Genomic DNA, 24,840 nt, shown 5'->3' on the forward strand with positions numbered 1-24,840 from the left:
TTGCCTACTTGTTTTAAATAATGTGACATTTATATAGGATTCCTTGCTCACCAACAGACTACAAACCAATACACTTAACATATTTTGTTGACTGTGAATGATTTAAGTGTATTGTTTTGCAGACAAGCATACAAACCAGTTTGCTCACAACAAACACCCACAGAAATAAGGCAAATGACTAGCCCATCAGTTTCAGGGTGTGAAGTATTGCCCAGACCCCAGGAGAACTTCCTTTTTTTAAAAAAAGGATGCTTGAGGATCTCCCTTCTACTATCCAAGTCAAAATGTAAATAAGGTCTCTCTTTAATGTTTAAACTCAAAGACAGCACATCCAATAGTACATCACTTCCTCTGTACTTTACCAAATTCAAATTAGATTAAGCACTCAAGTCTTGAATAGGGTTTGAATGCACATCTTTCTGACTCCAAAGCAAGAACACCACCATGTTCTTTTGAAGCAATGACGACAAAGTTAGGTCTCCTTTATATTTGCTTGGATATGGCAACCAAGACCAGTCTTCTTCATAATATAGCATTTCCCCAAAATTGTACCACCTGCTGAGGGATGGACTATAAGCAACAAATGGAGTATGAACAGCTCATCCTGCAGGACTAACAGACACAGAAAGTTTCCGTCGTATCAGATTGTACCAAGCATGCAAACCAGAAGGAAAATTTTCCACATCATTCAGTTTTCAGTCCAAAGAGGATTATAAGACGTTAGGTATTATAAGGAGCTATTAACTAGACAAGTAGGACAGTTATGATAGATGACAAGGTTATTTTGAGCTCAAAGTTTGGCATGTGACATCTGTACAAGTATCAGGGTTCCTTTATTCAGGCTGAGATTGAAAAGAAGGATTTGCACTAATTTTCATTGGGTAACTAATCACAGAAACATCCTCCTGAGCACTGTCAAAGATGTAGCATTATAATGATATAGCACATACAGCCTAAATTTTTTGGAGAAACAGTACATTGAATCTAAGGGAAAGGTTAAAGTTGGGTGGACTGTTGCATCAACAGTGTGGAGCTGGAAAAGCACAGCAGGTCAAGCAGCATCCAAGGTGCAGGAGAATCGACGTTTCAGACATAAGCCCTTCAGCAGGAATAGACTGTTATGTGACCAAGGCTAACCTCCTCATCTATCAGTGTTGACCCCACTAAGAAATTCTAGAAGAGATGGAGTCCCTCAGAAAACTAAATCAGAAGGAAAATGCATACTTGCTTTCCCTGGAAACTACCTCTATCTATCTGAAAGCTGTGCACTCAGTCCTGGCACCAAGAATAGGTGTACAGAATGTTTAAGTATAAAACCATAAATTACAGGTCCCAAAAGGACATGAAAGATCTTAATTTAAATTCAAGTCGTGCTTGGGTAGGCCTCACTAAAATATGTAAACAAGCATGCGAACAACTACCTACCTTCAATTTTCAACTGATAACAGCAAACTTCTTCCTCATTTGAATCCAGTCACAAGGGATTGGTCACTGCACTGTCTCAGTCAGTGATTGCCCTTCATGCAGCTTACTGCAGGATGCTTTACCGTTCTGAACAGGACCATCTTTCACTGGTGCAATATTTACACTAAAATTTCCAACAGTTTTACACTAGCATGAGCAGCTGGTCTATGTGGTTTCCTGACACTTTCAACGGTAGATGTAGCCCTGCCAAATGTTTACTTCCCAGACAAGCATGTTACAATCCAAGTTATTTGGCCAACAATTTAATTTGGTAGCAACCTACTCAAATTAGGAGTAAGGACTCAAAATTTCAAATATAATCTACCTCCTGAGTTCCCAGGAAGGGCAGACTTGTGTTGTGAGCTAAATCCAAGTCATTTAGGCCTGAAAAACCAAAGCAATAATATACCTAAGAGAGAAGTGACTTAAAAACTTGAAGATAGTGATTAGATTTAATCTGTTCGTAGTTTAAAAACGATCTGAAATATTTTATCATTATATTTTGTACTTTAAAATATTAAATGATGAACATTGCTGGTGATTGCTAATGGCCCACAAGAGGGTGGTGATGATCAGTTTCCTTCTTTAACCGCTGGATTGTGTGGTCAAGTGCTGCTTCATAGGGAAGTCCAAGATTTTGACTGAATATCAATGAAGGAACTACATCACATTTCAAAGAAGCGAGTAAGCATCCATTTTATCAGAAGCAAAGCAGAGGTCAACAAAAAGCAGAAGCCTTTTTTAAACCATTAATTTGTACCTAATGTCAATATTAACTGTCTTCTGTTGATTGCCATTGAGAAGATGATGCTAAATTCTTTTCTTCAACCACTACATCTATGTGAAAGTTATACCAGTTTAGTACAACTGAATCGTGTGCTGGGCCATTTCAGAGCACAGTCAAGAGTCAACTACGTTAGTGAATTGTCATAAGTATGCCTGGTGAGGGAACAATGACAAATTTCCTTCACTCAACAATATGGCACCAATCAACCACACCGTCCCGTGGCCCAATATTTCAACTCCCCCTCCCACTCTGCCAAGGACATGGAGGTCCTGGGCCTCCTTCACCACCGCTCCCTCGCCACCAGATGCCTGGAGGAAGAACGCCTCATCTTCCGCCTCGGAACACTTCAACCCCAGGGCATCAATGTGGACTTCAACAGCTTCCTCATTTCCCCTTCCCCCACCTCACCCCTAGTTCTAAACATCCAACTCAGCACTGTCCCCATGACTTATCCTACCTGCCCATCTCCTTTTCCATCTATCCACTCCACCCTCTCCTCCCTGACCTCTCACCTTCATCCCCTCCCCCACTCACCCATTGTACTCTATGCTACTTTCTCCCCACCCCCACCCTCCTCTAGCTTATCTCTCCACGCTTCAGGCTCACTGCCTTTATTCCTGATGAAGGGCTTTTGCCTGAAGCGTCGATTTCGAAGCTACTTGGATGCTGCCTGAACTGCTGTGCTCTTCCAGCACCACTAATCCAGAATATGGTAGTTACATGTCCACCTCTTGTTCTTCCAGATTTATTTCAGATCCACAGCTGGAATAGTGTTGCAGCCCACTGTCTCTCGTGTTGTTCTATTTAATCTCTTATTTTTAAAAATAATAATTGTTTCGTGTTTTTTAATGAAAATGATGGAATGGGAGAAAGTAACACTAACAGCACTTCCAGTTTTGACCAAATCTCAAATATTTTTGGTTCACTAATCAAAGGACGGCAAGATACCCGAACTTGTGTCACCCTCACACTGTTTCGCATGACAAGATGGCAGTAAATCCTACATTTTTCGTTCACATTTCCTACTGCTATGTTAAAAAGCTGACGTGACGTCAAAAGCCCTGAAATCAAGTGAAAATACTTCAAATGATTCAGCATGTTGTATTTAATGTACAACCCTAACTGAGTGTGACATCATCTATTCAGCCGACAGGTGTATCTGCAAAACATGGCAATCCAGTTTCAAACCAGCACCACCTACAATGATGCGTGTCTCTGCGCCAACTGGGTGTTCAGCGCAAAAATATCAGCCTTGCGATGCTTCTGTCCCCGCGCAATTCACAACAGAACTCCAGCGGTCATTTAATGTACGATCCCAAATCTCAGCTCAGCATTTGAGCTGTCTATTTTCACTGAGGTGGAAAGCATGCACAGTGACAAAGCTCATTCTCTCCCTCCCTCTCCGCCACACTGAGTTCATTCTTAGCTGGAAAATCTGAACCAAGCGAACAGTTTCCACCCGTCTCGACGTGTCACGAACACAGTCTGAAACACTAGATTCCCATCTATAAATTGGACCATGAACTTATCGATCCCGCCCGCAAGACAAATCACCAAAAACCCGCCAGTCTCTCTCGCCAAATCCAGTTTGGGAGGGAAAAGTTTTCTCCGCTTCCCTTGGGCTGTCGGTTGTCATTTATTTCTCTAAAATAAAACACCTGAGAAGAAGCTTTCCCCTGCGCTCCGATGTCGATAATTATTTGACCGATCTCCCTGTACATTCCTCTCGTTATAAACCTGACTTTTGCCCTGTCTCGACCCATCCGTACTCTGGGAGGTTTTGTGATCAATTTATGTAAAGAACGGGTTCCTCAGTACATAACGGACTAGTTGGTTCAATAATCCGGCAAATACCGCCGCCCGTGCGTGAGGCGGGGACCGCAGCCGCCCACCCGCAGCCCCTGGCTCGGCTCGAGCGGGCCCGAGGACAACATCCCGGTCGCTCGGAGCTCTCCGTATTTACCGCCCACTCACCTGGACAAATGCTTCAGGATCTGCTTCTTGATGAGTCCCGCCATCGCTTATACCCTTTCTCCGAAGAAGGAACTAAAGAGCCTCTTTCATGACGGATACTGCGGTGATTTGGTCGCGGAGGCGGTCTCTCCCTCCGACACCCTCACCGCCTCAGTCCGGAGCGTCCATTACTGTTACCCGGCAATGTGACCACCAGAACGAGGCTAGCGGGGCAGACTAACCCCCCCAGAACGAGGCTCGTGGCGCAACCGTCAACTCAGAGCGAGGCTTGCGGGGCGACGCGCAAAGCTCGTGGGGCGGATCTCAGAACAGAACGAGACTAGCGCGGCTAAACTTCCTCCAGAGCGAGGCTCGCGGGGCAGAGCATTGTTCCTTCCACAATGAGAGGACCCGCGAAAAATGAAGGTGCAGCCAAAGTCAATCTTTGCAGATTCTCAGCAAGAACAAATAAATCCACTCGCTCGTCCTTTCCCCCCACCCGTGCCTTTTGTTTTTGTTATGTAAATCCGTTGTGAAAACCTCCATCCAATCTACATTTTTTTGGAGTGTATTATGTTACATAGAATCGCCTACAGTGTGAAAAGAGGCCATTCAGCCCAACAAGTCCACGCCAAGCCTCCGAAGAGCATCCTACCCCGACTCATCCCATCCCTGTCACCCTGCATTTCCCATAGCTCCCTGACCACTATGTATAATTTAGCATGGCCAAATTACCTAATTTGCACATCTTTGGACTGTGGGAGGAAACCACCTGGCTGAAACCCACGTAAACGCAGGGAGAACGTACAAACTCCACACAGACTGGAATCGAACCCAAATCCCTGGTGTTGTGAGGCAACAGAGCTAACCACTGAGCCATCCATATGTTCATCATAATGGTCTGAAAATCAATTGCTCGTCTAGGCATTGATTAACTCTGTGGGTTAGTTTAACTGTAAAGCATATTTCAAGTTATGAAAAAAAGACATAATCCAACTAATACCTGAAGAAATTAAATTGGACATGAACCATTAACTTTGTTTATCCACAGATGCTTTTCAGAACATCTGAGTTTCTCCAACACTTTCTGTTTTTCTTTCATTTTTCCAATGTCTGCAGTAGTTTTTATCTGATTTCTCTATGTTTGTGACTTGCAGACCCAAGCAGATTAACTGCCAGATTCTGGATTAAAGTGGTGCTGGAAAAGCACAGCAGTTCAGGCAGCATTTGAGGAGCAGGAAAATCGATGTTTCGGGCAAAAGCCCTTCATCAGGAATACAGGCAGAGTGCCTGAAGGGTGGAGAGATAAATGAGAGGAGGCTGGGAGTGGGGAGAAAGTAGCATAGAGTACAATAGGTGAATGGGGATGGGGATGAAGGTGATAGGTCAGGGAGGAGGGTAGGGGAAGGTAGCAAAGAGTACAATGGGTGAATGGGGGTGGGATGAAGGTGATACGTCAGAGAGGAGGGTGGAGTGAATAGGGTGGAAAGGAAGATAGGCAGGTAAGGACAAGTCATGGGGACAGTGCTGAATTGGAAGTTTGGAACTGGGGTGAGGTGGGAGAAGGGGAAATGAGGAAACTGGTGAAGTTCACATTGATGCCCTGGGGTTCAAGTGTTCCGAGGCGGAAGATGAGGCGTTCTTCTTCCAGGCGTCAGGTGGTGAGGGAGCGGCGGTGCAGGAGACCCAGGACCTCCATGTCCTCAGCTGAGTGGAAGGGAAAGTTGAAATGTTGGGCCACAGGGTGGTGTGGTTGATTGGTGCGGGTGTCCCAGAGATGTTCCCTGAAGCGCTCTGCTAGGAGGCGTCCAGTCTCCCCAATGTAGAGGACACCGCATCAGGAGCAACGGATACAATAAATATTATTGGTGGATGTGCAGGTAAAACTTTGATGGGTGTGGAAGGCTCATTTGGAGCCTTGGATGGAGGTGAGGGAGGAGGTGTGGACGCAGGTTTTGCAATTCCTGCGGTAGCAGGGGAAGGTGCCAGGATGGGAGGGTGGGTTGTTGGGGGGTGGGGGCGAGGGGCGTGGACCTGACCAGATAGTCACGGAGGGAACGGTCTTTGTGGAAGGCGGAAATGGGTGGGGAGGGAAATATATCCCTGGTGGTGGGGTCCATTTGGAGGTGGTGGAAATGTCGTCGGATGATTTGGTTTATGCGAAGGTTGGTAGGGTGGAAGGTGAGCACCACCCTAGATTAACTGCCATTGTCTACGCACAGCACATGGAGTCCTTGAAGAAAAGCTCTCTTAAAGGCAAAGTATACAAACAACATTCTTTTTCAAAGTAGTTTAACTAGTTACAATTATTTCCTCTGCTCTGAAGCTCTTCAACAATATCAAGTGAGTCTGAGTCTCTATATGCATAGATAATTTGCTAATAAGTTCAGATGTTATGATGTTTGCAATGCCACTGATTGCCACAGTTGTCAATATTGCCTGTCATTTGGATGTGTGTTGTGGGTATAGGTGTTGAGCACATAATGAAAAGCCACCAGTTTTCTGAGAATACCTAAGTAAAATTTTGAAAATACTTTGGATGTTGTGGTGACATAGGTGTTTTCTGTGAGATTGACAGTGTGAAACATATGTTTCTGATTCTTTGCCTTGTTGTGTACATTGTCAGATTCTGGTTTGTTAACCACTTCATGTGTCAGGATGGCAGATGACCTTTAATATAGTTTGAAGGTACTCCTTATCCATGGTTTGTTTGGTTCAGTCACAGCATTTGATCTAGAACATTGCTTCTGCCAATGGCCCTTTCTGTCACATGCCATGTAAAAATGATTGAAAACTAAGCATTCCTTTGGTGCATCAGAAGGCCACACTTCCACGTGTATTGTTATGTTTTCATATTCTGGTGATTATGTCAACCATCAGTTTATACTTAGGACCTGTACGCTTCATCGACTTACAAAGATCATCTGTGTTTACATTCACCCTGCATTAGCTCTCTGACTCTATAAAGTCTTTGGTTTATCTCGCAGTGTCTTTTCTGAAAGTTTCAGAGAGGGGGATGTGATTACCAGCTCAACATTTCTGTTTGCTCGATCCATCTAAAAAAAATCTGATAATGAATCTTTCTTCTGCATCTGCTCAAGAAATATTCTGTGTACGTCTAACTTCATAACATGAATTCTAGATGAATACATGTTTAATCTGACCCTGAATTGTTCTCATAGTCCATAATTTTGGGGAACGTTCAGCCATGGCAGATGATAGAAGTTGAATTTAATAAAAATCTGAAATTATGAGTCTAATGATGACCATGGAATCATTGCTGATACATGGGAAAACCCCACCTGGTTCACTAATGTCCTTTGGGGAGGGAAATCTGCTGTTTTTACCCGGTTTGGTCTACATGTGAATCCAGACCCACAGCAATGTGGGTGACTCTTAACTGCCCTCTGGGCAATTATGGATAAGCAATAAGTTTTTGGTCTATGAATCATATGAATGAATAAAAAATACTTGCTGTCTAAAAATGTTGTTCCTCAAGTACCTTTGCTACAGATTCAGAGAGTAATACAGCATGGAAACAGACCCTTTATCCCTTGATACTCATTTTGGTCTTTTATCATTTCACCTTTTACAGACATACCCTTTTGTTCTTCATATCCTCCAAGTCAAGATATATTAAATAATCATCTTTTCCTAATTCCAGCGGAAGACCCCAGACCTGAAATGTTAACTCTACCTCTCACTCTCTCTACAGACCTGACAAATAGTTCCATCTATTTTTGACTTTACTTCAGATTTCCAGCATCAGCAACATGTTCCCCCATCTTTTCCTTTCTTTCTTCTTCTTATCAAAATGTGTTAGCCTGTGATTCTTCCATTTTATAAGGATATCTGAGGAAGTGGGATGCATACAAAGCTAGTATAAGTACAAAACACTGCACTGTAAATCTGAACTAAATTCAGGAAATGTTGAAAATATGGAGCTGGTAGCATCTATGGAAAGAAACACGCTCAACCATGAAGAAAAGCAGGTGGTCATTTCAGAGTGAGGTGTCATTCGTAAGATTGAAGGATTGAAAAGCAGTGGGTTGTCTGTAGAAGTGATGGGCCAAACAAGAGGGACATATCAATTCAGATGTTTAAAGAAAATTGAGTCAACATTTTTGTTACTCAAAGTTTGGGAGAAGATTTGTAGCTCGGGTGCTCGTTGTTGTGGTTCTGTTCGCCGAGCTGGGAATTTGTCTTGCAAGACAAATTCCCAGCTCGGTGAACAGAACCACAACATTTTTGTTACTCATTTGGATTTCCCCTCAAGAGCACACTCACATCGCTGAAAATAAAATGAGTGACAGGCCTGAAAAATAAATTCTATGTGATCTAATTTACGAATCGAAAAGGAAGTTCCGAACTAATTTTTAAATCCATAAAGAATGCATAATGATATAAAAGTCTTCAAAAATCTACCTGAAAATGCAGAATATCCAGATGCAGATTGATTAACCTCAGATTGATTAACCTCTTAAAGAAGTGAGCATGATTATTTGCATTAAACCTGAAACATCCCGAACATTTAAGTCCCAGGGCCAAATTTGAGAGCTTAAGGAACATTGTACAGACAAATTTTGCCAACAGAAATTATTAAAAGCTGCAACAGTTGAAAATCTGAAAAAGTTGGAGAGCATTTTAAAATAAAAAAGAGATGAGTTATAGACCAAAGGATTACAGACCAAATTAGCTTAATTAGAAGATAAATCTGTACTTTTTCAAAATGTAGAATTACCCACCCTGAAAATAGTCACTTTGTGTCCTATTCTAAAGTGGTTACTGGTGGGAAACCATTTGTCAATCTTCATGTTGCATTACTGATTGTGAAGTGCTTTAAGAATCTTGATATTCATGAATTCTTCTAAAATACATGTGAGTTCTTCCTTCTGTTATAATTCAATATATGTTGCATAATTATATCAATGTGTATATTGTCCACCTGCTTTTGAATATGCTTATTAATATAGTTGCAGTGAAATGTTATACTGCCCTGATCCTATTTTTATTTAGTAATTTCTTAACTGACTAAATTGACATTCAGAGGCAGTTATGGGTCAACCACATTACTGTTATAATGAGATAAATAGGACAGCTTAGTGAGCATGTTTCTTATTAAGAAAGTTTCTACAAGGTCTTTTACTTGTCACTTTTAACAATAAATGTATTCATTCTTTCCTTGACTTACAAAGAGTACATGTTATAGTTTAGCAAGGAAGAAGTTACTTCAAAGGCATTGTGGCTAAGAATCAGTTTCTGAGATCTATCTGTTCAGGTGTTGATTGTCTCAACTTTGATTATTGTCACTTTGACTCACTTATTGGTTAGCCAGAAACATCTTGCAGGTTTGGACAAAAAAACTCAGATACTGCAGAAACCTGAAATGAGAAAACATTGTGCTCACAATGTGAAGTACATTCATCAACATTACAGAGAGAATTGACATATTTTTATTTGAGGTTTGGGACATTTGTCAGAACAAAGCCAGTCATTATGATATGTTCCAGTCTGGTAAAGTGTGCACACCTCAGTACTGTCCAGTATTTTCTGTTACTTTTGGCTGTATTTAGGTATGAGATGGCCTGCTGACTGATAAACTACTAATTTCTAGTGCTTGGTTTGGGTTTTAGGTATTGTCATTGGTCCTTGCCTCTGGCTCTTAAAAGTGAAAGAAAACAAATAGGAAAATGCTTAGAAACACATACTGAACTCTGAAAGTTAGAATGGAGAGAAGTAAATAGAAGATTTTTAGTTTATGTCAAGCAAAATGGCATATTGCTCAATCTTGTATAATACAAAGCTTGGAGTGTGGACTACATTGCTAGATGTTTACTGACAGGAGATCCCCGTGACCAAGCATCAAATGTACCTGCTCCACTCATTATGCCTCTGACGCAGCCACTGTCAATTACCAGGACCAACTTTCTGAGAACATGGGAGCATTGGGAGCAGATTTAAAGTCAGTAAGTTAAATGCTGCAACTGAAAGGCTGGAAAGGGCCTACCAGAAAGAGGAGGAACTGTTCCTTGAACTTGTGTGAATAGTGAGGCATTGAGCATTCAATGAGTATTAGAGGTAAAGGACAGAGATGTTTGTGAGTAATTTCAATGGGAAATTGCAATGATAAGTGCTCAGGATCTCACATGCTTACAGTCTGAACTGAGTTCCTCAGCAAAGCAATCACTCGATCTGCATTTCATCTTCCCAATAAATTGGAGACAGCAAAGAGAGCACTGGATACTGTTTACTAAATTGGATTAGAAATAAATTACTGTTAAATCAGGAAGGAGTGTTTGGGTCATAGACCTTGAAAAGAATGGAAGTGAAAAGGCAAGTTTTCTCATCTCCTGCATTTACATAAAGTGCAAGAGGAATGGGATTAACTACAATGTGAGATGGACCTGGATGCTCTGGAGGGAATATTCGCTTCAGGGTGCTGAACAGGGGAGAGGAAGGTGTGTTTGTAGGTATGGTTTGAACAGATACAGTGGGCATACAGTGGAAAATGAAAGAGTTTTACTGGATTGTTGTCATGAGACATTGCCCACTGTATCTGTTCCAATCATACTTTCAACACATCTTCCTCTCCTTTCCCGGTTCAGCACCCAGAAGCGATTATTCCCTCCACACCATCCTGGTCTACCTCCCAATTGTAGCTATTCCCATTCCTCTTTATCTAAATGCTTTAAAAATAACTTTAAGCTCGAAAATTATCCACTGAAAAGGTGTCTATGTAGAAAGGTAATCCTTTTTCCATGGATGCTGACTGGAGACAAACATTCGGGAGAATGTTGTGGGGTGGGGGGACGTGGGGGAGGGGTATGAGACTGAAGTGACGCTACAGCAACAAGAGAGCCTATCCTTGTGACCTCAGACCAACTCTCCACCAATGAGAGGTCCTGAAGAGACAGCTACACACTAACCCGCCTCAACAGGCCAGAAGTCCCCCACAACCAGGCTACAATCTATCTCTCGAGTTGATGTCATCAGATGTTGTCACATCAGCAGAATATTTTCCCAGATTTCCTGTTCTGGTTTTTGACTTTCTGTGCTGATTTCATCTGGCAATGCCTGGTGCTCATAATAATTGCTTAATCTGATTTGCCAATATTTTCCCAAAATACTGATGCTGTGGATTATTTCTAATTCAATATTGTGGTGATTTAAACTTATTGCTGCTTTCCTCTGTGTGACAATGATCCGGGGATATGGAAGAAACAATAAGTACAAACACATAAAGATTCGTAATCCCACGACTAAAAGCTTTCTCAGTGGATCTGGATTCCATTGCTGTTGGCAGGACCAACAGCGTTTCTGTCTTTTCGTGTGGGACACCCTCAGCTGACATTAAAGTTTAAAGGAAAGCTGGTCATTTAGAAGAGAAAGTGACGAATCCACTACACGTAATACAAATACATTCATGTAACTCATCATTATAGCTCCTCGCACTAACAGCATAAATGCGAGGGAAAGACAGTATATCTCAAATCTGTGCCACAACGAGAGAAACTTTTTTTTTTAAAGTGAAGTTTTACTTAACGATGACTAATTCCTCGAGTCTCGAAAGGCCAAATATGAAGCCTGTACAGTATTCACTCCCCACCCCCCGGAGTGCTGCGCAGCGGAAAGATTTGAATAGAATCTGGTTTTATTGTCGATGGCGTGGAAAGACAGCGTGAAGTAACGCCCCTCACTGACGGCCACTTCAAAATGTTGACGGGCTGTTGAATCTCCGGGATGGTCCCACCGCGTGTCTATTCTCCCAATACTTGAGTTCGTACTGACTCTGCAGCCAAACTGCCACGTTGTGTGGGCAGGGCAACAGCAGCGAAAAAAAAGATCGAAATATGAACGCCATATGAATAGGATCAGTTGGCGTAGTCCCGAGAAACGCGACGAAATCTCCTCCAGAGACACTGAAGGATCGCGTGTCTGCATGTGTGCATGGTTATGTCTGTGAGTGTGTCTGAGCGTACCTGTGTGTGTGTTTATGACTATGTGTATTTGTGTGTGTGTATCTATGTGTTCACGTATATGTATGTGTGTGTAGCTGTTAATGTGAATGTGAGTGTGCAGTGTATCCCTGTAAGCGTGTGTGTGTGTGTTTGTAAGTGTTAGTGTGCAAGAGTATGAGTTTGTGTCTGTGTTTTGTTCCTATCTCCCCGGACAGGGTTTGACACACGGTATCACCTCTCCCATTGAAAGGGGTTGGGGGGGTGTGTGGGGGTGATTATATTTGCATGAGCAGGGGTCTCTATTTCAGTGACCGAACTATATTGTGACCAAACAATCGAGTCAAATGTGCAGCTCGCTATTACAAAAATGAAGTAGTGGGTAGGGAGAGAGACTGCAGCACAGGAGCTGCAGTGATGGTCTGGAGTGGAGAGTGAAGTTGCGGGTAAATTGGAAAGTGATGTAACTGAACTGAGCTGCACATCCCAATGAGCGTGTTCCCCTCCCCGAGTACGTGGCAGTCGCGTTCCCAGTCCTGAACAAATCACTGCAGCTCTCTGAGAGCAGGAGAGAGAAAGAAAGAGAACCCGAGGCGCTGGAGAAAGAGAACAAAAAAAAATCAAACTCAATCAGCAACTTTGTGGAGCTGAAGAAAGCAGCAATTTGGCGAGAGGTGTACCTCTTGTTGAGTGCAGCCAGCAGAGAGTGCATTCCAGGGCAGCACCGACTCCCAGACACTGGAAAAGCAGCTGGTTCGCCTGGAGATTGGACAGTTACTGCTTCATGACAGACATGTCTTCTGTAAAGCAAAGAAATAAAAGCCACCCTGACCGGGGGTCTCACTCCAACCAGGACGACGTAGCGAAGAGGGGCTTAAAGGGAAATAAAGGGGGGCCAGACTCTGGCTCGAGCATCAGCAAGGTGCTCAGCGGCTTCCTCATGTTCGCTGTGGCCGCCGCCGCCGCCTCAGTGAGCGCCTGGTACCTGCACAGCCTCTCCCAGCAGATCAACCACCTTCACCAAAGGAGCGAAGAAACCTCCCTGGAAAGCAGCGGCGTGGCGACCAAGCTGGAGACCGTTTTGCAACAGGTAAGAACGTTCTCCCCCCTCCCCCAACCACACCCACACACACCTACACAAACCCCGACCAACAGCATTTCTTTTTGAAGCTGCAACCAGCCTTGAGTATTTTTGCAACAAAACTCCAAAGACCTATGGATGCTGGAAACATGAAATGAAACCAGAAATTGCTGGAGAATCTCAGCAGGTTTGGCAGCATCTGGGCAGAGAAAGCAGAGTTAACGTTTCGAGTCCCTTGACCTCTTTTCAGTTCTGAATTTCTGCAGATACTGAATATTTCTGGCCTGTGGTTGTTGTCCAAATGAAGTCAATTTCTGACTTTAGCAATCAATGTCAAAATGTTATTGCCAATTTTTCTCAAGTGGCCATTTACATCATTTTACAATCCAGAATGCTATTCGTTTTGCCTATCTCACCTTACCTTTCATGCTTTTACCTTTACATCCTTAGGAAGAGGAGTAGGTCATCACTTCAGAACTAAAGAATTCCTACAATGCTGAAAGAGGCCCAGACCAATCCTCTGAAGAGCATTCCACCCTGACCCAGCCCCTTCACCTATCCCTGTAACTCCATGAATCCAACCAACAGATAGTTTTCCCTCGAATTCCCACTGACCGTAATTTTGCTCAGACTCCTTGGCATCATGCATAGTCAAATGTATCCTTGATTTCAAAGGCAATTACTCAAATGTCATTTTGGAATTAACTTCAGAATAGCTATTTCACAAGATTCCTTTGCACATACTATGACTAAAGGAAAAATTCGATTAAATTAGTCAGGCGTATGTTTTTGAATATACCTGATTATTCTGTGACACTCAAAGTTTTTGTCAATGTTACACTACATTAAGCACTCATAAGATTAAATTTGTAAAGCTGCCAACTTGGGTAAGATTCTTTCTGGGATAGAAATGTAAATTGAAAAATTGGACATGGAGATCAATTCTTCCTATTTAGTGAATCAGTTTAATCATCAAAAAATCATTGGTGCTTTGAATCAACTGCATTGTGCCTCATGCCTAGTTTACCAATATACGCTCATGTTAATCGAAGCTTCATATTAAAGCAAATTCTCAAAACCAAAGACGGGTATTTATTAGGTGTCTTGTGATGCAATGTAGTGTCCCTACCTCTGGTTAGAAAGCCTGGTTCAAGTTCTCCAAAGGTGTGCCTGAATAGATTAATTAAAATATCTATTAAAAAGAGAATGTGTCTGGAAAAGTATTAGCAACTTTTAACAAACAGATTCTCCCAAAGAAGGCAGATGCTTTTTTCTCAAGATTTAACCTACAAATAATTGAATCTTCCTTTTTTATAGAACAATATTGTTAATTATGTTAGGATAACAGCATAGTCATTTAAATGTTAGGACCATATTGCTTTAAATAGTTTTGCTCCCTAACAAGCTTAACTACAAATACATATTCTTAGAAGACTTTTGGTGTAATGTTTCTATTATAGGTGAACACATTTCCATTTTTGCAAGGAAAGCACAATATCATTCCACAACTTTACAACAGTTAACACAACCGAGAGTCATAGAGTCAAAGAGATATACAGCACAGAAACAGACCTTTCAGTCCAACTTGTCCATGCCGACCAGTTATCCTAAACTAATCTAGTCCTATTTGCCAGCACTTGGCCCATGTCCCTTTAAACTCTTCTTATTCATATACCCATCCAGATGCCTTTTAAATGAAACCAGACTCCACCACTTCCTCTGGTAGCTCATTCCATAAATGCACCACCCTCTGGGTGAAGAAGTTATCCCTTAGATCCCTTTTATATCTTTCCCCTCTCACCCTAAACCTATGCCCTCTAGTTCTGGACTCCCCAACAGCAGGAAAAAGACCTTGTCTGTTATCCTATCCATGCCCCTCATGACTTGATAAACCTCTCTTCAGCCTCTGACACTACAGGGAAAACAGCCCCAGCCTATTCAGCCTCTCCCTATTGCTCAAATCCTCCAACCTTGGCAACATCATTGTAAGTCTTTTCTGAACCATTTCACGTTTCACAACATCCTTCCAATAGGAGAGAGACCAGAATTGCATGCAATATTCCAAAAGTGGCCTAACCAATGCAATATAACCTCCCAATTCGTATACTCAATGCTCTGACCAATAAAGGGAAGCATACCAAATACCTTCTTCACGATCCTTTCCACCTGAAACTCTCAAGGAACTATGAACCTGCAATCCAAGGTCTCTTTGTTCAGCAACACTCCCTAGGACCTTACCATGAAGTGTGTAAGTCATGCTCTGATTTGCTTTTCCAAAATGCAGCACTTACTAAATTCAACTCTATCTGCCACTTCTCAGCCTGTTGGCCCATCTGATCAAGATCCCGTTGTAATCTAAGGTAATCTTCTTCACTGTCCACTACACCTCCAATTTTGATGTCATCTGCAAACTTACTAACTATATCTCCTAGGTTCACATCCAAGTCAATTATACAAATGATGAAAAGTAGTAGACCCAGCACTGATCCTTGTGGCACACTGGTGGTCTCCAATCTGAAAAGCAACCCACCACCACCACCCTCTGTCTTCTACCTTTGAGCCAGTTCTGTATCCAAATGGCTGCTCCTAAATGTATTCCATGAGATCTAACTTTGTGAACCAGTCGCCCTTGAGGAACCTTGTTGAATGCCTTACTGATGACTATATAGATAACGTCCACTGCTCTGCCCTCAGCCATTACTTGTTCAAAAGATTCAATCAAGTTTGTGAAACATGATTTCCCATGCACAAAGCCATACTGACTATCCCTAATCAATCCTTGTCTTTCCAAAAACATGTAAATCCTGCCCGTCAGGATTCCCTCCAACAACTTGCCCACCACCGATGTCAGGCTCACCAACCTATAATTCCCTGGCTTTTCCTTACTGCTTTTCTTAAACAGTGGCACCACATTAGCCAATCTCCAAGTTTCTTGCACCTCACCTGTGACTACTGGTGATACAAATATCTCAGCAAGTGGCCCAGCAATCACTTGCCTAAATTCCCGCAGAGTTCTAGGGTACACCTGATCAGGTCCTGAGGATCTATCCACTTTTATGCATTAAGATATTCAGCACCTCCTCCTCCTCTGTAATGTGGACAATTTTCAAGATATCACCATCTATTTCCCCACATTCTATATCTTCCATGTCCTTTGCCACAGTAAACACTGATGCAAAGTCATCATTTGGTATCTCCCCATCTCTTGCAGTTCAACACATAGGCTGCCTTGCTGATCTTTGAGGGGCCCTATTCTCTCCCTAGTTACCCTTTTATCCTTAATGTATTTGTAAAACCCCTTTGGATTCTCCTTAACTCTATTTGCCCCTTTTTGCCCTTCTGATTTCCCTCTTAAGTATACTCCTACTGCCTTTTTATTCTTCTAAGGATTCTTTTGATCTCTCCTGTCTAAACCTGACACATGCTTCCATTTTTTCATAACCAAAACCTCAATTTCTCTTGACATCTAGCATTCCCTGCACCTATCAGCCTTTCACCCAAACAGGACTATACTGCCTCTGGACTCTCATTATCTCATTTTTGAAGGCTTCCAATTTTCCAGCCATCCCTTGACCTGCGAACTTCTGTCCCCAATCAGCTTTTGAAAGTTCTTGCCTAATACTGTCAAAATTAGCCTTCCTCCAATTTAGAACTTCAACTTTTACATCTGGTCTACCCTTTTCCATCACTGTTATAAAACTAATAGAATTATAGTCGCTAGCCCAAAAGTGCTCCCCCATTGACACCTCAGTCACTTGCCTTGCCTTATTTCCCAGGAGTAGATCAAGTTTTGTATGTTCTATAGTGGGAACATCCACATACTGGATCAGAAAATTTTCTTGTACCCACTTAATGAATTCCTCTAAACCCTCAACACTATGGCAGTCCCAGTCTACGCTTGGAAAGTTACAATCCCCTACCATAACCACCCTATGAATCTCAGAGATAACTGAAATGTCCTCACAAATTTGTTTCTCAATTTTTCGGGAGTCTATAATGCAATCCCAATAAGGTGATCATCCCTTTCTTATTTTTCAATTCCACCCAAATAATCTCCCTGGATGTATTCCTAGGAATATCATCTCTAAGTACAGCAGTAATACTATCCCTTATCAAAAACACCACTCCCCCTCCTCTTTTGCCCCCCTTTCTATCCTTCCTATAGTAATTGTATCCTGGAACATTAAGCTGCCAGCCCTGTCCATCCTTGAGCCATGTTTCTGTAATTGCTATGATATTCCACTTCCATGTTCCTAACCTGCTAGGCCTCTTGCATTGAAGTAAATGCCCTGACTGTTTGACTCTCTCCCTTTCCCAACTGTACATGTCTCAGATTGATCTCTTTTCTCACTATTTCTCTGGGCTCCCCCCACTGGCCATCTTACTAGGTTAAATCCTCCTGAGCAGCTCTAGCAAATCTCCCTGCCCATATATTAATCCCCTTCCAACCCATCCTTCTTGTACTGGAGATCCCAGTAGAGATCCCAATGATCCAAAAATGTGAACCTTTCTCCCATGCACCAGCTCCTTAGCCACGCATTCATTTGCTCTATTCTCCTATTCCTACCCTCAGTAGCTTGTAGCACTGGTAGTAATCCAGGTATTACTACCCTTGAGGGTCTCCTTTTTAAATTTCTGCCTAACATTCTCTCTTCTCCCTTCAGAATCTCATCCTTTTGCCTTCCCATGTCATTGATTCCAATGTGTACAATTACATCCCCTTTAAGAACATTCTGCACCCTCTCCAAGATATCCTTGATCCTGGCACTAGGGAGGCAACACACCATTCTGATTTTTCGCTGCTGGCTGCAGAAACGTCTGTCTGCCTCTGACCGGAGAGTCCCCTATTACAATCAATTGCTTGAAGCCCAACATACTCCTCATTACATTAAAGCCTGTCTCGATACCAGAAACTTTGCTGTACATGCTACATTCCCCTGAGAGTCTATCACTCCTTACATTTTTCAAGACAGCATACTAGTTTGAAATGGGGATAGCCACAGAAGATTCCTGTACTACCTGCCGACTCCTTCCTACCTTTCCTGGAGTTAACCCATCTACCTGACTATATCTGCAGCTTTTCTCCCTTCCTTTTACTGCCATCCATCACGCCCCCTAGCTCTTGTAATTCCTCATTGTCTCTCACTGTTGCTCCAACTGATCCATGTGATATGGTAGGATTCGCAACCAAACACACTTACTGCAAACGTAATCATCCGTAACATGGAAACTCTCCCTAAACTCCCACTTCCAACAGTATATCACTGTACTAAATGCTCCTTCACAATCTACAGACCCAGAAAATAGCACCGTGTTTTTGCTCTATAAAAACAGTGTTCCAGGCTAACTTAGTACTTATGATTTATATTTTTAAAATTTAATAAGAGACAGATTTCAATAAAACATAGAATCAAAAAAGAACCCACTCTATTCACTACTACAGACTTACAGAAAGGTTACATGTTAAAAATTATGCACTTAGTTGTTCCTGTGCTGTGAACTCTCCCACACAGGTTCCTCCAAAGTCAGTTGTGAATTTCACTGTTTGTTCATTTTTCCTAGACACATTCCAATATCTAGGAATACATGAACTCAAATAGCAAAGACAGTAACTGTGCAGATTCACTGTTGTGTCAGTGAGCAGTGTGGATTTCTCTCTCCGTTGCTGCCTTCTTGCTGCCTTTTGTCTGACTTTCTTCCTTTTAAATTGCAGTTGTTTTGACTTTTTTCCCTAAAGTCCCAAACTGATGCAACAGCATGTAAAACAGTAATTGCTGCTCCTGGAATTCAAGGAAATCTCCTCCAACATCTAAAACTACCTCAAAAAAGGAGCAGCTCTTACAATTTTTCCCATCCTCCATCTTGCATTACCTAGAATCTTCATCTATTTACGGAAAGCTCGAGGAGAAATGATTAAAGCAATGTTTGTCAATGCCACTATCCAAATGTTGCTTAAGGTAATAAATTAATAAATAATAGTGTTGGATCATCGAGGGCTCTTGTGGGACAGTCCCTGCCTCTGAACCTGGAAGGCCTGAGTTTAAGTCCCACCTGCTCCAGAGAGAAAACACAGTAGTTCTGACAGCATCTGTGGTGAGAAAGTAGAGTTAACATTCCATGTCCAGTGACCTTTCTTCAGAACTTATATTTTTGTTTCTGATTTTCAGCATCTGTAGTTCTTTCAGTTTTTTTTTGTTTAGTGTGTAACAGGATGTCTGAACAGGTGATTAATCTGCAGATATTGGAATCAAAATGATTAGGGGAAGAATGGTTAGAATGGAATAGTTATTGTACATTAAGCACAAAAGAATCCAAAGATTCCATTTGTTCCCTAGGATTTGGAATGGTTAATTCTCACTGAATTATTAGGGTGGCATAGGGCTCAGTGATTAGCACTGCTGCCTCACAACACCAGGGTCCCAGGTTCGATTCTAGCCTCGGGCGACTGTCCGTGTGGAGTTTGCACATTCTCCCTGCGTCTGTGTGGGTTTCCTCCCACAGTCACAAAGATGTGCAGGTCAGGTGAATTGGCTGTGCTAAATTGCCAATACTGTAGGGAATCTAATCTAGTATTATGCAATTATTCATGACACAAGAACACAGCATTCTTTTTTTTAGATTAGATTCCCTACAGTGTGAAAACAGGCCCTTCGGCCCAACCAGTTCACACCGACCCTCCGAAGAGTAACCCACCCAGACCTGTTTCCCTCTGACCAATGCACCCAATACTATGGGCAATTTAGCATGGCCAATTCACCTGACCTGCACATCTTTGTGACTGTGGGAGGAAACCGGACCACCCAGAGAAAACCCACGCAGACACGGGGAGAATGTGGAAACTCCACACAGGCTGTTGCTCGAGGCAGGAATTGAACCCAGATTTCTGGCGCTGTGAGGCAGCAGTGCTAACCGCTGTGCCAACGTGCTGCCCTCCTTATATCACCTTGTATGTTTTGCATTGGTAAATATGCTGGAACTACATCATACATGTACACTTCTTTCTGAACCTGTAACTGTGGCTAAATTGACAAGAACTGAGGGGTATGAGCACATTTCAAATTATGGTAAAACGGAGTTACCTGATTTTAGCAAAGTCGCTGAAAACTAGGCCTTGCAGTCTTCCACATTTTTAGAGAAGGAAGAAATTGACTGGTGGAATGTGTTCAATGGGTTGAACGACAGAGACCCTGTTCCTTCTCCTTATGTTTTTATATTTTTGTCAAATTGGTCATCTTAAGCACCATCTCAAATTCAAACATGCATACTGGACAAACATGGGCTGGGGGAGGCAAATAATTCATGGGCAGGGTGTTTGCCGCAAACTGTAGCTTTTTAGAGAAGAAAGAAGTGGGACAATTTAGAGGCAGCCTGACAGGTTAAGCTTCAGCATGAATATTATTCCTACCTGACAGTAACCCAGCCCCCTCAGAGAGGGGCTGACATACTTATTGAGCAGAGTCTATTTGGCACCACAAGCTCAAGGTAAACAAATTGACAAATGGGGCTATACTAATATGATTAAGTTAGCACAGTCAGAGGCAGTTTTGGAAGTATGCCACTCAAGTCCTCTGTCTCTGCCTCTTTCAAAATCTGTTGTGAGGCTGCTGCAATAGGTGGTTCTTTTATCACTAAGCAGGACCACCATCTGAACTGCTCTCTCATTCAGCTGCAAAACGGCTTCACCTGCCAATCAACAGGGAATTTGCCTCCAACGTGTTGCCTTCACATTTATTGTACCAACGACAAGACCTCACCAAGCAATTTGTTACCCAATGCTTTGAATTATTAACATTTTAATACATGTCCTTGCATTAATACCATTCTAAGAGGGGAGAAAGTTGAACTTGTGTTAAAAATGTAATAGGTTTTGTTAAAAAAAACTTTCTCCCTCTTTCCTTTAGTTGGCCATATCTCTCAATTTGAGTATAACTAATAAGTTTCAAATAACAATTTGAACTGGTAATAATATTTTACTGTGTTCTTTGGACAACAAAATCAGAAATAACCGTATACAAACACAAAAAAAGGAACACTTCTTTGTAAATCTAAGTTATCGATCCTTCGGTGCTGACCTCAAACTTTGAGCTTGTGTCATATCATGTCATTTGGTGTGTTGGCATGAAATGTCTATCCTCATATTGCGAAGTCTTGCAGGTCTCCCAGGAAGTAAGACAACAATATTAACATTTACAACATTGCCCTTCATGTTAAAAAAAACTAAAGGTGTTTAGAACCTCAGGTACAAGACCTTGCACACAGTAGAAGTAGATGACATTTAAACTGTTCATAATGCACTGAATGGTTAAATGAATTAATATTTGATATTTAAGAGCACAGTAATAGCTGCAATATATGTCAATTGCACAAGAAGTTAAACATTCAGATGTAATTATAGAATTAGAATGACAGAAGTAATTGTTCTCATCATATTTCATGATGATTTTTACAGTCACACATTGACATTACTGTTTTGCATGAATTGCAGGTGGAATCTATGAAAATCTTGACGAACAGACTGGACTCAGTTTTGCGCCATACCCAACAGGAGCTGCAAGAAACTAACAAAGCAGTCAACAAGGGTGAAAGCAAGACAAATCAAATTACTGAAACTCTACAAAAGCTGCAGAATGAAATCCTTCGAGATCTTTCTGATGGGATCCAAGATGTAAAAGAAGCAAGAGAGAGAGATGTTACATCTCTTGAAAAAACAGTCGAGGAAAAATTAACAGAATTAACTAAATCAATCCACGATAACATTGTTGCTTTTACAGAGGTACAGGAGAAGAATCAGAATGACATTGACGAAATGAAGTCAAAAATTGGTTTATTGGAAACAACCATTGAGACAAAAAGTCAAGAAATTACAGTGTTAATTGATAAACATGATCAGTTGAAAAATGCCTTACATTCACAGCTTACAGCACAGGAAGCACTGAAGCAGTCAGTGTCCAATGCTGAAATATCTCTCAATGCTGTGTCTGAAGAAGTTCACAATTGTCGGCAAGATTTACAAGAAACTAAGGACAGCTTGAATAACCAGGAAAAGGAACTACTTTCAAAGGCAGTTGATGCTTCAACACGTGTTGAAAAACAAAATGAGATGTTTGAATCCCGATTATCTGTGGCAGAAGAAAATATTCTGGCTTTGAATACAGCTGCAACACACTTATCTGAGAAATTAGAATTCTACAATCTAGATTCAGTACAGGATACAATGAGGAGTATGACTGACTCTCAGGCATCACTCAGCAATGAGATTCAAACATTAAAAGCAAACCTAAAAGACCTGCAAAACCCGGCCACAGAGGAAGTCCTCAATGCTCTACAGAATGAAATGCAAGCTCTAGAAGCACAGCAGAAGGAACAGATTACGCAAGTACAATCAGACCACAAAGAAAGCCTAAAGCAGTTGGAAAAGAGTGTCACTGAAATAGGTGAAAAAACTCAAAATGTTGCAGCCACATTAAAATCCGCGGAAGAGACTATAAGGTCTGAGTTTGACGAGAAATTTTCAACGATGGAAAGCTCCGTCGATGAACTTAAGTATTCAATCGGTGAGGCCAAGACTGATCTGGAAGTATTAGGATCAACTGTGGACAGCCTACTCTCCAAACCTGGGGAGACTGAGACAGCGGAGGATGAACTGGCATCCCTAAAACTGTCACTAAATGAGTTGCAATCTGATGTTGATAAATTATCAGTGTCTTTAAACAGAATGCAATAAGCTAGTAGATACAAGTAGTTGGGTGAAGTTTCAAAACAGTTTCCATATCGTATTGATTTGCTTGGAAATATAGAACATAATTGAGATTGTTTTAATGATTTTTTATAACAGAATACAACATATGTATGGCCGAACTTTGTAGTTAAAGAAATAAAAGTTCTAAAAACAACCTTTTTTCATTCTATTTAAGTTCAGTTGTACAAAAATAATGTGTAGCATCAATCTTTTGAAATGTAATAGAAATGTTTCCAAGTAAAAGCCAACAAATTGCCTTGCAATCCCTTTTCAATAAAACATTAGTGTCTACAGCTAGAGAATCCATTCATTCATAGTGATAATGGGTCATTGGTCACCCTTGGCCTCAAAATAACATTGTGTAAAAGTGGAACTCATGGCACCCCATTTTGCCAGCATTATATCAGTGTTAGCACGCTAAATATTCTTTCATGAACTGTAATGTCTGAATTAATCCAAATGCTATCCATATGGTACAGTCATAGCACTGTCACTTGATAGAAGATTGTGTGTTCAGAGATTATAGCACAATATTGCTGTTAGTGAAGGAATGTTGCACAGTTACCAATGCTATTTTTCAGAGGGCTGTTCAACCAATGCTCTCTCTGCCCTCGTCGAAGTAAATATTTAATGTCATTACTTCAGAGGAGCATAGGGAAGCTTTCACTCATTTGCTGGTCATTGTTTGTCAACCAATATTACTAAAAAGCAATTATATGGTCAGTATCACCTTGCTCCTTTGGGAATTGTGCAATGCACAAATTGTTTTACAGTTTCCTGCATTATAAAGGTGATGTTGTTACACTTAGAACATGATGACATTATGAAAGAAGTTATATAAATCCATGTTCTTTCTTTTTTAATCATAAAGGGAAATTACCTGAAATGAGTCGAATTTCTTTAAATATACAAATTTGGGTCTTATGTTGATTGTAAATCCCCGAAGATTAAATCATGCAAAAATAGACATGTGCCAAGCACGTGCCATCCATTGTACCAGGTATTGAGCAACTGACTAGTAATTGTTAAAACAACCATTGGAGAACACTCAAGAAATGATTATAGATTTTAAGCTTTTGTTTTCATCAGTTCAGGAAAAGAAGCTCCCCTGTTTGAAGTCTTTGATGCGATTGCCAGGCCATCAGCCTCTTCCCATATCCTCAACTCTACCCCAAGACTTTATCAGCTGGCCAGCTCAGCATAAGAGTATTCTATGATTAAGACTAAACAATTTGCTGTAGCCTAGCCCAGAGTTCCAGTAACCAGAGTATTGAGTACAAGAGTTGGGAGGGCCTGTTGTGGCTGTACAGGACATTGGTTAGGCCACTGTTGGAATATTGCATGCAATTCTGGTCTCCTTCCTATCGGAAAGATGTTGTGAAACCTTAGAGGGTTCAGAAAAGATTTACAAGGATGTTGCCGGGTTGGAGGATTTGAGCTATAAGGAGAAGTTGAGCAGGCTAGGGCTGTTTTCCCTGTAGCGTCGGAAGCTAGAGGTTTATAAAATCATGAAGGGCAGAGATAGGATAAATAGAGAAATGTCTTTTCCCTAGGGTGCAGAACTAGAGGGCATAGGTTTAGGGTGAGAGGGGAAAGATATAACAGAGACCTAAGGGGCAGCTTTTCACGCAGAGGGTAGTACGTATATAAATGAGCTGCCAGATGAAGTGGTGGAGGCTATTACAATTGTAACATTTAAAAGGGTATACGAATAGGAAGGATTTGGAAAGATATGGGCCGGGTGCTGGCAGGTGGGACTAGATTGGGTTGGGATATCTGGTCAGCATGGACAAGTTGGACCGAAAGGTCTGTTTCCGTGCTGTACATGTCCATGACTCTATAACCTTGTGTCCATGCAAGT

General features: G+C 41.6%; 2 protein-coding genes across 5 annotated transcripts in view; one reads left to right on the top strand and one right to left on the bottom strand.

Moving 5' to 3' along the window:
• The window catches only part of bltp3b (bridge-like lipid transfer protein family member 3B), a 140,996-nt gene extending 136,570 nt beyond the window's left edge, over positions 1-4,426 (bottom strand). The window contains exon 1 of one of the 4 annotated variants that reach the window (XM_072562497.1): positions 4,226-4,425. In XM_072562497.1, coding sequence (XP_072418598.1) covers positions 4,226-4,269 — 44 coding nt within the window. In that variant the 5' untranslated portion in view covers positions 4,270-4,425. Of the gene's footprint in view, positions 1-4,225 lie in introns of all 4 variants that reach the window. The other 3 variants (XM_072562499.1, XM_072562500.1, XM_072562501.1) reach the window with 3 other exon arrangements.
• Positions 4,427-11,913: 7,487 nt separating this feature from the next.
• On the top strand, positions 11,914-23,133 carry ckap4 (cytoskeleton associated protein 4). Its single transcript, XM_072562502.1, has 2 exons — positions 11,914-13,249; positions 21,726-23,133. Exons 1-2 carry the CDS (start codon positions 12,944-12,946, stop codon positions 22,962-22,964), a joined length of 1,545 nt encoding a protein of 514 aa, XP_072418603.1. The 5' UTR covers positions 11,914-12,943; the 3' UTR covers positions 22,965-23,133.
• Positions 23,134-24,840: the final 1,707 nt, after the last annotated feature.

The sequence above is a fragment of the Chiloscyllium punctatum genome, chromosome 44, assembly GCF_047496795.1.
Source record: "Chiloscyllium punctatum isolate Juve2018m chromosome 44, sChiPun1.3, whole genome shotgun sequence".
NCBI lineage: Eukaryota > Metazoa > Chordata > Chondrichthyes > Orectolobiformes > Hemiscylliidae > Chiloscyllium > Chiloscyllium punctatum.

Coding starts and splice junctions, on each gene's coding strand:
- ckap4 (XM_072562502.1), top strand. CDS start 12,944: ATGACAGACATGTCTTCTGTAAAGCAAAGAAATAAAAGCCACCCTGAC. Junction 13,250..21,725: donor TGGAGACCGTTTTGCAACAG/GTAAGAACGTTC, acceptor CATGAATTGCAG/GTGGAATCTATGAAAATCTT.